This window comes from Nymphalis io, chromosome 5 (genome assembly GCF_905147045.1).
Source record: "Nymphalis io chromosome 5, ilAglIoxx1.1, whole genome shotgun sequence".
In the NCBI taxonomy this organism is placed as follows: domain Eukaryota; kingdom Metazoa; phylum Arthropoda; class Insecta; order Lepidoptera; family Nymphalidae; genus Nymphalis; species Nymphalis io.
This window is the reverse complement of record NC_065892.1, coordinates 12,664,196-12,678,188: the sequence shown is the minus strand read 5'-3', so window position 1 is coordinate 12,678,188 and position 13,993 is coordinate 12,664,196. Positions and strand designations below refer to the sequence as shown.

The following is a 13,993-nucleotide window of genomic DNA, read 5'->3' as shown; positions in this document are numbered from 1 at the left end:
TATTTAAGATAACGGCTTGTACCGTTTATAGGATAATAAAATCGAATCGTGCTTGTGTAGGTTCTTTTATTACCCAAGGATAGTGTATTCACGTGTGATGTTAAGTCAATATTATTCTTTGGTCGTAGCTTGTAAAGTTTCATTTGAAACTAGATGGCGCCAGCATATTCGTATGTATATATACTCGTATTTATAAACATTTATGAATAATGTTTTCACAATTTATGTAACTTTAAATATGATATATTATATAAGTATTATATTTTTGTTGAGAGATAGAAAGACAAGCGAGCAAATGGACCACCTGTTGGTAAGTGGCTACTTCCATGAACATTATCAATTGCAGGGATATTAGTTATGCACAATGTCAATCACGTACCATCAGCCGCTAGACTTCTTATAAAATGATTCAGTCATAATGATTATTTATTTAATACGATGGAGAAATTTATTCGATCCAAAACTGAGCACGTAATTTAAGTGTTATCTGATACTAAATCTTTACTTGATTTACATTGTGAATGCGTCTGCTCCGACCCAGAAAAAAAAACCCGTTCACTCAGATGACACAAGTATTCATGGCATGCAATACAATTTCATTAATAGAATTGTAATTAACCGTTGAAATTATTTTTAAAATTGTTTGAATGAATTGATACTTTATTTTTGATTGTCATAAAAAAGACTGTATTCATATTAAATTGATTTTAAACTTTAAAGAAACATCAAATATAAAATTTCTTATTATATTCTCTCGTGATGTACAAAATTTTATACTGTTTATATTAATCTAGCTCATGATAGGTACTTGTTGCCGTTGGTAACGAATAACTTGGCTTTACAATATGATTTTATGAATATTAATTCCTTTACCGATCGTATATCGTGTATCCAATTACAGTTGTGATGTGTTTTATCGTCATATTTACAGTTTATATCCAGTATTAATGCAAGTAGGTTATGTTTGTGTACTACATCTGTGCAAGCAATGGTGACCTTAACGTCTCAATATCTTGTTAATATCTGATAATGGAATCATTTATAATATAACATGAGTTGATCAATTTCTAAAATTTAATATGAAAATATTTTTTTTTTACAAATTAAATAATAAATATATTAAGAAATACTTTAACGAGGATATTGTGTTTTGAATAACCAAAAATTGATTATTGTAGACGTATTTTTATTTTAAGTAGTTGATTAGATATGTCATCTATAAGAATAGATGATTAATTTATATTATATAATAATAATGTCCTCCAGACCGATTTCGGCAACGGCGGCCAATCTCAAGAGAGATTAGCCAACTACGCAGGAGATATTATAGTGCACAAGTGTGCGCAAACACAGGTGCACTCTCTATTTCCTAACTCTCATAATCCGATGGAACGGCAATCCGACACGACCGGAAAGAGTTCAGGCGCAGGACCAACGGCTTTACGTGCTTTCCGAGGCACGGGAGTGTACACACTTCCAATTTCCACACACTGGGCTGCTACTGAGAATTTTCTGACAGAAAAACCCAATAACTTTTTATTGGCCCGACCTGGGAATTGAACCCAGGACCTCCGGGTCTGCGGCCTTATATCAAGCCACTAGACCAACGAGGCAGCCAATTATATAATATCTAGTTTAATAACATAGCAGGATACTTAGTTGCATGATTTTGTAAAAAAAATATTTCTTGGATTTTTAAGATTTATGAATTTGATTAATTCATTAATCTTAAACTCATGATATCGACAATAGTTAAATAATTTCATTCCAAAATATTTTATTAATATGATAGTAAGCGATATAAGCAAGGTTATGTAAAATAAAATAATAGTCGAACTCATTCAACTCGTAATATTTGCAATCGTCTCGACGCACGTTTCGAATGAGTCAGGGCACATATATGTATATATAATTTGTAACAATTTCCTCCGTTGATCGGTGCATTTTATTACCCCATTGTTCAGATGACATCATCAGGTGATGAAAATAGTGATGATGATGTTAGGGCTCGATTATCATGGTTGACTTTAAATTGACTCCAATCGTTTTGATATGACTGACGATCTTAATAAGTTTTTCTTCCAACCTTGAACTATTTTTATTATGGTCCCATGCACATTAAGGTCACCCACACATTAGTCTCATTTATTTATAAACAAAATTACTATAGTTGGTGTGGGCTATTTACGGAGCTCAACAATGTATATATTTTTTAAATGGTGCCATCGACCATTTTCAGCAATTACTAAATTCGAGATGGCTCAATGGGTAAAATAGGTAGATTTTAACCAAAAGGTATGTTATTATGCGTGCGACTGGTAAAATTCTGTAAATTTAACATGTGTATGTAAGAGGAGAAAGGGCCTATGTCAAGTACATTTACTTTACTTTGCTGACAATATTTCGATTTTAATAACAAAGTATATTTGTCATGAATTTATGATGTTTAATAAATAAGATAGATAACAATGAAAATATCTAAAAGTACAAACATTATTATCAATGTGAAAATGTGTTTAATTGTTTTTTTCTTCACGTTTGGAACAATTGGAACGAAGGTACGAATGTTATTATATATTTTATATACCAGATATAATATCTGTAAATAAATATTCGTAGGATTTTTATCCTGAAACACATGGGTGGAACTATAGGTTAAAACTAGTTTGTAATAATTTGCATAACAGCTTTTGCAAGCGGGTGTCGGAAAATCCAAGCGGTAAAGAGTTTTATCGTTTTAAAAACGATTTATTACAAATGTGAGAAGTGCATTAATTTAAGAGCATCGATCACGTATCAATAGCAGATTTCGTGGAACTATTGATACGTTCACCGCCGGTAACATACGACTTGCAACCACGAAATAGAAGTAGAAGTGACGCAAATATCACAATTATTGCTTACCGTCAAACGAACATCATAAGTATATTTATTGGATTTACAAGCTTATAAAAAAGCTTAGTAAGGATTAATTATAATTCTATAATATATTATATTTTACTGGTGGTAGGGCTTTGTGCAAGCTCGTCTGGGTAGGTACCACCCACTCATCAGATATTCTACCGCAAAACAGCAATACTTGATATTGTTGTGTTCCGGTTTGAAGGGTGAGTGAGCCAGTGTAATTACAGGCACAACGGACATAACATCTTAGTTCCTAAGGTTGGTGGCGCATTGGTGATGTAAGCGATGGTTAACATTTCTTACAATGCCAATGTCTAAGAGCGTTGGTGACCACTTACCATCAGGTGGCCCATATGCTCGTCCACCTTCCTATTCTATAAAAAAAAAAAAAGTTTATTGTTTTAGATTAATTTATAAAACATTGAAAAAACCTTTTATTATCATCAGTTTATATATATTGCTCGTTGTCTTTTTGAAATTGAATATATTTACATTATATTATATTATTGAATACATTTACATTTAAATAAGACTTATACTGTACATGATTAATAAATAAAATTATTAAATAAATGATGAAATTTTTCATACGGGATACAGAAATATAATTGCATATGATTATTATTATAACATGTATATTATATGATTGATTAAAAATAAAACTACTTATTTTCTTGCCGGATCTACTCGGTAGAATCTAAAATCCGAAACAGTGGTAGCTTTACATTAAAATTTTGCTGGTGGTAGAGCTTTGTGCAAGCTCGTCTGGGTAGGTACCACCCACTCATCAGATATTGTACCGCAAAACAGCAGTACTTGGTATTGTTGTGTTCCGGTTTGAAGGGTGAGTGAGCCAGTGTAATTACAGGCACAACGGACATAACATCTTAGTTCCCAAGGTTGGTGGCGCATTGGATATGTAAGCGATGGTTGACATTTCTTACAATGCCAATGTCTAAGGGCGTTGGTGACCACTTACCATCAGGTGGCCCATATGCTCGTCCGCTTTCCTTTACTATAAAAAAAAAAAACCTTCTAAAATGACGATTTAAAAATGATTTTAAGAACCTTTAATAAAGTGTATTTTTATTCTCATTTGATTCTGTATGTGTGCGTGTGCTTAAGCATGTGTATGAAATGATTAAATTTTTCATATTATCCATTTCTAATGTTCATTGTTCTATGTCTGCAACAATACCGATACTTGTATTCTAAAACACTATGAATTCTATACATTTCTATATTAAACAATTGAAGGCCGTACGTGAGTAACTTGTACACTAATAGTAATGATATAATAATTGTGTATACATTGTAGTGAACTATGTATGTTCGTGTTGATTTTGTTACATGTTGTTGTATAAGAAAATACTATATTTTGTTAAATCTATCAAAAAAACTAGTTTCAAGCACAGGTCAGAAAGATTCGTCAATACGTTATTAAAGATCGTTCTCAACTTTCTGATTCCGTAACTGAGATATTTTTAGATGGTTACTGTAAATGGTAAAAGACATCTTGTGGCTCCAGTTAATACGGGAATTCCTTAGGGATATATTGTTGGTATTTTTCTTCCTCATTTATATAAAACTGCTCTTAGTATAAAAAGTTTAAAACTTTAATATAATAATATTTATATATTTCGTCTACGCTGTTTCCATGGTACTATTGCTTATGTAATCGCATTTGTACGCTTTTTGAGATGAAAATATACCTTGGGAATTGAAAGATCACATCCCCTATCAAATGTGAACTATTAAAGTAAAAATAACAATGTTGCTAAAAAAAAAACTTATTTTATTTCGCCTTTTTTTTAGCTATACCGTCCGCAGTAGATACTTGCATCAATAAGTAAATTTATTGTTTCTATATTTTATGATGATTTTTAATTAACTTTTATTACTTATTTTTAAATAGAAAACATTTTTTTATTATTTCAATAATAGTAATTATGATTTATACGTTATGTAGGTTAATCTCGTCAATTTAAAAGTGTTTTAAATACTTAATCTCATCCGCGACGGTTTCGCAGATGTGACGGGTTTCACTTGACACTTGTCACGTTCGCTTTCTTATTGGTTTCCGAGTATTTGTATACAACAAAAATATTTGATAAAAAAACTCAAGAATATGCAATAATAACTTGACTTTACCGTAGTTTTTGTTACTACAAGAAATTATTACGATTTTAATTTATAGGTAATTGATTTTCTATAAGTTTAAATATAAACTAATAAATAACAGGAAATATTTAATTGCACATGAAAAATATTAATGCATATTTACCTATTACATTATTAAAATTACTATATAACGAATTATATGACTAGTATAGTCAAATAAACCCCATAATATTATAGTTCCCAAGGTTGGTGGCGCATTGGTGATGTAAGCGATGGTTAACATTTCTTACAATGCCAATCTCTATGGGCCTTTGTGACCACTGGTGGCCTATATGCTCGTCCGTCTTCCTATTCTATAAAAAAAATCATTATCAAAAATTGTGCAATCATCAAATAAAAATCAGACTAAAAATGTTCGTAATATGGTTTCCTAGTTTTAACATGAAGTTTGGATAAACGATCAAAAAAAATTGTTTCAACAGACAGTGACACCATACAAAAAAAATACTAATTGCATATTTTTTTCCGATAGTATTAAAGTTAGCTAAGCTCCCCCAAAAGCAACCCAGCAGTGGGACTTTTAAAGGCATTACATCATACCGTTAAATACTACTAGGACTAAAAACTACCACCGAAGAAAATTGGCAAATAATAAAGCAATCATTTCCGTTGGTAGTTGAGCTTTTATTTCTTACCCTCTTTGTACTAGAGCATTATTAAAGTTTGTTGTGAAAATATCGTAATTATTACCCAGAGCTTGTACATAATGAGGTTTACAGCTGCATGAAATTTATTTCAATTAACTTATTTCATCTAATGCCGTTGATTAGAAATTGTATTGTAAGCGTAAGTAGTTTCATATTATAATATATGACTTAGTTAAACAAATAAAGTATTCATAATTGACATGTGATTTTGATTGCAATATTTAATAAGAAAAGCAATTCTCCTAGATAATATCTGCTCTCGGTTAGTTGTATTAAGAAAGATAAATAAGACTAAAAACAACTGAATTTCATTGGTTGTTGGTAATCGCATTTGAAGAAAGAACGATTTCTAATAAGATTTTTTTTTAAATGGCTACTTATATGAAACAGTTTTTTGGATAAAGCTAATAACCCATCACGTTTATTGGTTCCTGGTCATAATAGAATATAATGACTAATTAAAAAAAAACTCAAATCAGGAAACCAATATTATTTCACAAACAGTGAAATATTTATTGTTAGTAAAATTTAGCAATACAACAAAGTATTTTCACTTAAAACGTTAGTATGGTAAAAGTTTTTTAAGTTCGAAATTTTGTTCGTAGCCCGTTCATTGCCATGTGGTCCAGCCCACACGATTCTCGAATAACCGTGACGAATCAGTGTGATCGGTGACGGTGGTTTTCGTAATCGCCTCCAGCGATGTGACGCAAATTCAGCTGCATTCAGGGTTCCCAAATTACCGGATATAGATTACAAGACGATTTATGTTCAAGTTATGTTGTTTTTAACAAATCAAATATATTATAGAACATTTATGTACAGGATGTTTACACTTGATTACTTGAACAATTTATTTAAATGTGGTAGCGAAAATAAAATCAACAGAAATTGTTTACTAATACGGGTAAATTGGTATCTACACCAAATTAAGTCACGCTTATATCGTCCTCAATATTGTAGTGTTTTTTTTTAATGAAAATAAGATTTGTATTCGTGTTTTTGTTTCTACAATATTATTACAAAAGTAAATTTGGCAACCCTGACTTTACTAACACAATGTACCTGGAATCATCGTGGCATTTGGCGCGGCATAATTTGGGATATCGATAAAAGTTTACGACGCTTCCTGTTGTTTGTGGGTCGGTAAACCAGATTTTTAAATGTAATAAGCCCACGGTAATTAGAACATGGAACCTTTGGTGAGAAGGCGATAAGAATTTTTTTTTCAAGGTTAATAATAACTGAAATATGCGATGTTTCCATGAAGTGAGGGAATAAAAATTATATACATTCAAGTGAGGGTTGTTGAAGTAGATGAGATATCTTATGTGTGTTGATGATGTCCTCCGATTTCGGCCATAGCGGCCATTCAGTCAGGGTTATTAGCCAACGCATCAAATATTATAGTGCACAAGTGTTTGCACGAACATAGATGCACTCTATATTTCTTGACTCCTAAAATCCAATGGGACAGCTAATCCGACAGAACCCGAAATAGTTTAGTCGTAGGACCCAACACGGCTTTCTATTGAGAATTTATATACAGAAGAACCCGGTAACTTGTTATAGGCCAGGCTTATATGCTAGATCAACGAAAAAAGCTGTCAGTCAAATATGCGTCAGCAATGTAAGTATTATAATAATAATAATAATAATATCCTGGGACATTTTTCACTCACGGCCATCTGATCCCAAATTAAGCTTGTACAAAGCTTGTGCTATGGGAACCAGACAACTGATATACTACATATACTACCTTTCTTTTGTAAATACATAATTATATAGAAAACTACACCCAGACTCAGCACAAACAGACATGTTCATGCACACAAATGTCTGTCCTGGGTGGGAATCGAACCCACAACCTTCGGCGTGAAAAGGCAAGTATCTACCAACCACGCCAACCGGCTCGTCAAAGTTCTAAAAGTGACTCAAAAGTGACTCATCTCCATCTAAAGCCAAGGTAAGGTTTGCTTCCGACACGCTACTTCAGTGGGGGTTTATTTACAGGCAGAATTTTATCCGTTACATGCAAGTTTCCTTACTATCGAGCTCATACTGAATATCACGTCAAATCAAAATACTATGGCACTCCCCTTGGTAATAACCCGCAACCTTCGTTTAAGATCTACGAATTCATAAGAGCTCAGAAAATTACTTAATTAACCTCCAATTTTTACAAATAATTAATTATTCGAAGTAATTAAACATATTGTTTTCGTAACACTTACTTCTAAAATAGATTGATTTATATGTGAAGTGTTTATTTATATCTTATGTTGAACCCATAAAATTTCCTTAACATTAATAATGATCATAGACGAAAAAACCATTCAATATTTTAACACCTCGAGTATACTTTGTACCTAACGATACAATAAATTATTTATCTCTTTGAAACAATAAAGTAATTCCTAAAATGTAAACATTGAATACAATTGCCTTTATAAATAAATTGACCATGATCATATTTTTTATTTAAATTAAGAATATGTATCAATTATAATATTTAAGTTTTAAAAATTATCCGTGGTTTCCGCTTTAGTTTTTACTATCTACTACAGGATTCTTTGGCTTAGATCAAATTTCTATTAGTTTTTCATTAAACATTGAAGAGAAAAAGGTATGTTTTATGTTGATGCAATATTTGGTTTGTAAGACCAAAGAGTTACCACATAACGTTTAGTTTTTTAAATGGCTCATTCTGACGTTTATGACCAATATTTAGCCTGTACTCAAATCCAATATGTGATGCAAATATTTCTGAACCCAAAAAATATCTATAAATATTGACACGCTAATTGTCTTATCTTGTAAATATATTAACTGAGTCAATATTATGAAAATAAATCTTATATATATCAAACCCACACGAGTCAATAAGTAGATATTAAACTTTATCGATAGATCTATTCACATCACGGCTCAAATTTCACCGCCTACGTTACCAGCCAGTTTTAGTTGTGCTACATTGTTTTCATTATTTCTCTTCTTTTCCAAGCTTTTTCTCTTTTATTTTATTTGATAAAACATAAACCATACTTCTTGCATTAACAATATTACAATATAGTTGTAGTAAAAATCATATTTTTGAGTTATCTACTATATGCAAAAGAGTTATTGTTAAAAAGTAAATAAAAAACAAAACAAATGACGTAATTTAATTATTCGTTCAATATTAAAGAATATTTTGGGCTATACGTGTATCTTGATAAATCTATGCTACAATAAACAGACGTCTATCAAAGAGATTTATCTACTTCGATTTTCATGATCTTTGTGTCATCGACAAGTTCAGAGGTGTAAATTTATTATGTTGGCGCACTGACGCGTTTGTTAACACTATTGTCGTTCAAGTGATTCAGTAAAAACTGCATCAGGCCATTTCGTTTTAATATATTCCACGCGTTTCCTTTATATCTTATAGTCGGAATATTTGTCACGTCTGTGTAATTTAAACCCAAATAAACTAAAAATTGATATATCTATGTTCCAAGATATTAAGTTATAGTTTTGCGCTTTTTTATGTTTTTTTTTTAGAAATTTATTTTTATGTGGCCAAGAAAAATCGGATCAATGTAAAATGCATGGTCAAGTAATAAAAAAAATTAAAAAAAAAAACTTTTTTTTATTATTGTGACAGTATAAGTGCTCGAAAAATTTCAGCTTAAACGGTTTATTTGTTTGCAAAATTTGACTCGCATATTAATAGGAGAAGTTAAGTAAAATCTTGTAAAACGAAAATGTGTTTTTCGTGTGTGTGTATCTAAAAACGTGGTTTTTTGCTAGTATGTTATCGCCCTTATATTAATGTATTTATAGGTCAGTATTGATTTACGACATTATAAGAAAACGAAGCATATGGTTGGAATAGTATTATTTAATCTATGCCACGAGATGAATTCTTCAGAACACGTGTATCGTGTCTCTGGAATAACATAGTAACAGTTTTAGGAGCCGTTTATATTATATCGTAACCATTTTTAATAACCGCTCAAAAACGAGTGTAACATAAACATTATTGTGTATTGATAGTTAAACTATTTTAACGCTTATACAAAAACATATCTTATTATAAAATGATATCGAATCTGTGAATTAACAACACTGAGACCTAAGGGTGTAAACCGGTTATAAGAGATCAAATAAATATGTTAGTAATGCGGATCGCACGTAGTAAAGCCCACGCGCGACGATGGTGGTCTATTTATTTTAAACTATGTGAAAAATCTTTCAATAGACCGATGCGAAGTCTTATAAATTGAAGAATTCTTAAGATACAAGTGTTTAGACATTTTATGACGACATCGCGATTGTATTAAGTGGTGCTTATAATTGAAATGAGCATAATGGATAAAAAAAATAATTAATATGTTGAACACGATTTCTATTTATATGTGGATTAGGTGAGAAAAAATCTTGCCATTTTGTTTAAATTTAAAAAAAGTATTTAATTACTTTTTTAATATCTTCATGATTTGATATACAATCAAATATTAAAAAAACACATTTACTATTCTTAATCAATTTTAATTTTGAAAAAGTTCATTTATAGCCACTGTCAAAGTTAATCAACATTAACGTAATATTTATTGGTTTTAATACTAACAATCTTTTTCAAAATTAGAATATATATATACATACTTTATATATTATAATATATTAAAATTATCGATTTGCAACGAATTATTAGATTTAAATAATACGAATACTTTGGTAAAATGAAAAAGGTTGTTTATATTTATAGAAACGAAATTTGGTTGAATGAACATAATACTAGATTACTTCCGACGAGCGAACATTGTTCATTAATACTTTTTTTTAGAAATAATTAAAGTGACTTGATACTTATTTTTGTGTCACGAATTACCGAGTAGTGCATTAAAACCGTTGTAATCCTTACTAACATTACAAATGCGTGACTTAATTTGTTATTTATTTCTTAACGCTTTAAGCCTTAACTACTTAACTGATCATCACGAAATTTTGCACACATGTTGTCCGGGATATAGAATAGGACGTAGGGTACCTAATATCTCTTCCCATCAAACGCGGGCGAAGCGTGTGAAGCTGCAGGCGGAAACTAATAAAGCAATAAGAAGGAGTTATTTAGATGTGTCAGATGCGATATGAACATTTGATTGTAATGTAATAAGTGTACCTTTACATGAAATGCATGTCTTCTTACAATATAGTGTGTTTTCTACAAACTGTCGCTGTGGCAGCCGGCTTTTTGGCTTATATACAATATTAGTATTTTCAGTATGAATTTTTAAAATGGCTTATGTTTCACGATTTAACCGATTTTTATGTTCTATTTTTAAAAAATTCTAGATTATTGATTGTGATAATTAGTTAGTTGATTTTAACATATACTAAACAATCTCCAAACTAGATTCCACTATTTCCTTAGTCGGCAATGTTGTCCTAAATAAACATGTCAGCGCTCAATGGCTTTAGAGATGAAGATCGGGTTAACACTGTTAGCGGGATTAAATTGTAGCCCCAAAATATAACGCTGTGCTGCATCCTATCAAAGGGAGTTAGGATATTAATTTCTCAGCTTAAGTATAGTTAGTTTTAATATAAGTCATACTGAGACTATATAGGGAACTTTGATAGGATTTGCTCTACGGATTGCTTTGCGCTCATAAGTTTATTCGTTCATTTTTACACAATGTCTCTTTCAGAAATGAGTTTCGTCATTGACACTAACTATTGTTACAGTTATATTTTATTTTAAATTTTGCACGACTTATTATAAACGTGGTTTAGAAAGTAATAATATTATCCTGGGACATTATTCACACACGGCCCTCTGATCCCAAACTAAGCAGAGCTAGTACTATGGAAAGCAGGCAACTGATACACTACATATACTACTTTTCTTTTGTAAATACATACTTATATAATTACACCCAGACTCAGGTCAAACAGACTTGTAAAGTATGAAAATGTCTGTCGTGAGTAGGAATCGAACCCGTGAAAGGAAAGTATCTACCAACCACGCCAACCGGCCCGTCATAAGTGATTAGTTAAACAACATTTTGTCTTCTTTTTTCGAATGCCACATCAATAATGACATAAATAGATTAATCAGTGTTTAACATAAATTAGCCGAGATGGCCTAGTGGTTAGAACGCGTGAATCTAAATCGACGATCGTGGGTTTAAACCCGGGCAAGCACCACTGAATTTTCATGTGTTTAATTTGTGATTATAATTCATCTTGTGCTTGACGGTGAAGGAAAACATCGTGAGGAAACCTGCATGTGTCTAATTTCATTGAAATTATGTCACATATATATTCAATCAACCTGCATTGGAGCAGCGTGGTGGAATAAGCTCTAAACCTTCTCCTCAAAAGGGAGAGAAGGCCTTAGCCCAGCAGTGCGACATTAACAGGCTGTTACTGTTCTGTACTGTACTATTGTGTTTAACAATGTGGTTTAACGGAACAACTGCTAATAAACGTTTATAATTAAGGCACTTAAATGGAATAGTTTATATTAATATATTTTTAAATACTCAATGGTTCATGATCGTAATTATGACATACTATATTCATTTATAAACGTTACTCTGGTCATGTACTTGAAATTATTTCAGTATATACAATACTTTGTTTGAATAGCTCTGTAATTGTTAATTAGCTTTTGGACCTTTCATTATTACTATGAGGTTTAAGATCTTATAGGGTGTATTCAACAGCTGGCTTATTGAAGCAGTAAGTCATCTAGTAATAAGCCTATTGGGTCTGTGGTGTTAAGGACGAATCATTTGATGGTGCTCGCAATAAATTTTAATCACGTTGATAGTTAAACTGAATTAATTAATAAAGAGGCCTTGTGAACGTAATTCGTTCAAAATTATATTTATGTTTATTATTGCATACATATACACGCAAATATATAGCACAACGAATAAATTAAATCGATGTTGTTATGTTGGTATTGAAATTAATATATTTTACATTGTTTTTTAATAATTGAAATATCCGAGATGACCCAGTGGCTAAAACACGAAACCCAAGTGAATCGTAACCGATGATTCCGAGTTCAAATCCAGGCAATCACCACTGAGTTTTCTTATACTTATTTATTATTATATTTTGTTCATAATTCATCTCGTAGGCGAAGGAATCATTAATTAATATTATCATTATTTTCATCGTAAGGAACCGCATGTGTCGGATGAAATTCTTCCACATGTGTATTCATAACCTTCAAGAGGAGGACCTAACCCAGCAATGGAACATTTACATGTTACTTTTAAAGACACATAAATGTTAATTAGAAATAATTTCAATTGTAACAGGAGAGGAGGCCGTTGTCCTACGGTGGGCCATTTATTAACTGTTACTTTGTTGTCTATATATTTAATATTATATATTCATAGCATTCCGTGCTCTTGAGCCGTGTTGAAGTCATGCTTGAAATATTTTGATGTCTATCTTATGTTTATAAATTATATAAATATGCAAAGTACATAATATTAAAAAATATTTCAATGTGATTTTTTTGTTTCAATTACACAATAATAATTTTGTTATAATAATAATAATTTCTATTTGCATTTTTAGTCGTTTGTTGTAAATTTATCGATTGCTGTAATTTCTTACTGGCTTAGGAATGCTGTTGCTGTTTCATATACAAATTATGATAACATTTTATTAAACAACTTTGCAAATGAGGTTTTTATATATGGCCAATACAGTCCATATACGGAAAAATGTTTGCACAACTCTATATAAGTAAATAACTACTATTCTTCGGTTTTTTTTTTTAATAAAATTACAATAGTATATTATTGACTTTTTTTATTTTTAAATACAGTTGCGGTTAATATACTGCATTATAAAATAAAGATTTATAGAATTATTATTTTCATATCGTGATGTAATAAGGTGATCTCATCGACATTGTTTTAGGTATGTACGTACGCGTGTCGCACGCTTGGTCGAAATACATTTTATAATTTCTTTACTCATTAATTTTTTTTTTTTTTTATCCATCTTAATATTTTTTTTTGTTTGAAGAATGCTTGTGACTTACCTTACAAGAGAAGAGTGCAGTCTGCCACGTAGCTTTGTTCTCGCTGAAGAAGTAACAGCTGTGTCCAAGCCGGATGAACTGCGGGGGACACACGTACGACATTTTTGTGCTGTTCTTGCCTTCCACACCTTTGCCTATAATATTTAATTATTATTATTAATGTATTTGTAATTATGTCGAAAATGGTTTATTTACCTTAACAAAT

General features: G+C 31.0%; 1 protein-coding gene across 1 annotated transcript in view; it reads right to left on the bottom strand.

The window, feature by feature from the left end:
- The window catches only part of LOC126768682 (uncharacterized), a 137,552-nt gene that overhangs the window by 32,932 nt on the left and 90,627 nt on the right, over nucleotides 1-13,993 (bottom strand). Inside the window, exon 3 of the mRNA XM_050486937.1 lies at nucleotides 13,789-13,922. Coding sequence (XP_050342894.1) covers nucleotides 13,789-13,922 — 134 coding nt within the window. The remainder of the gene's footprint in view (nucleotides 1-13,788; nucleotides 13,923-13,993) is intronic.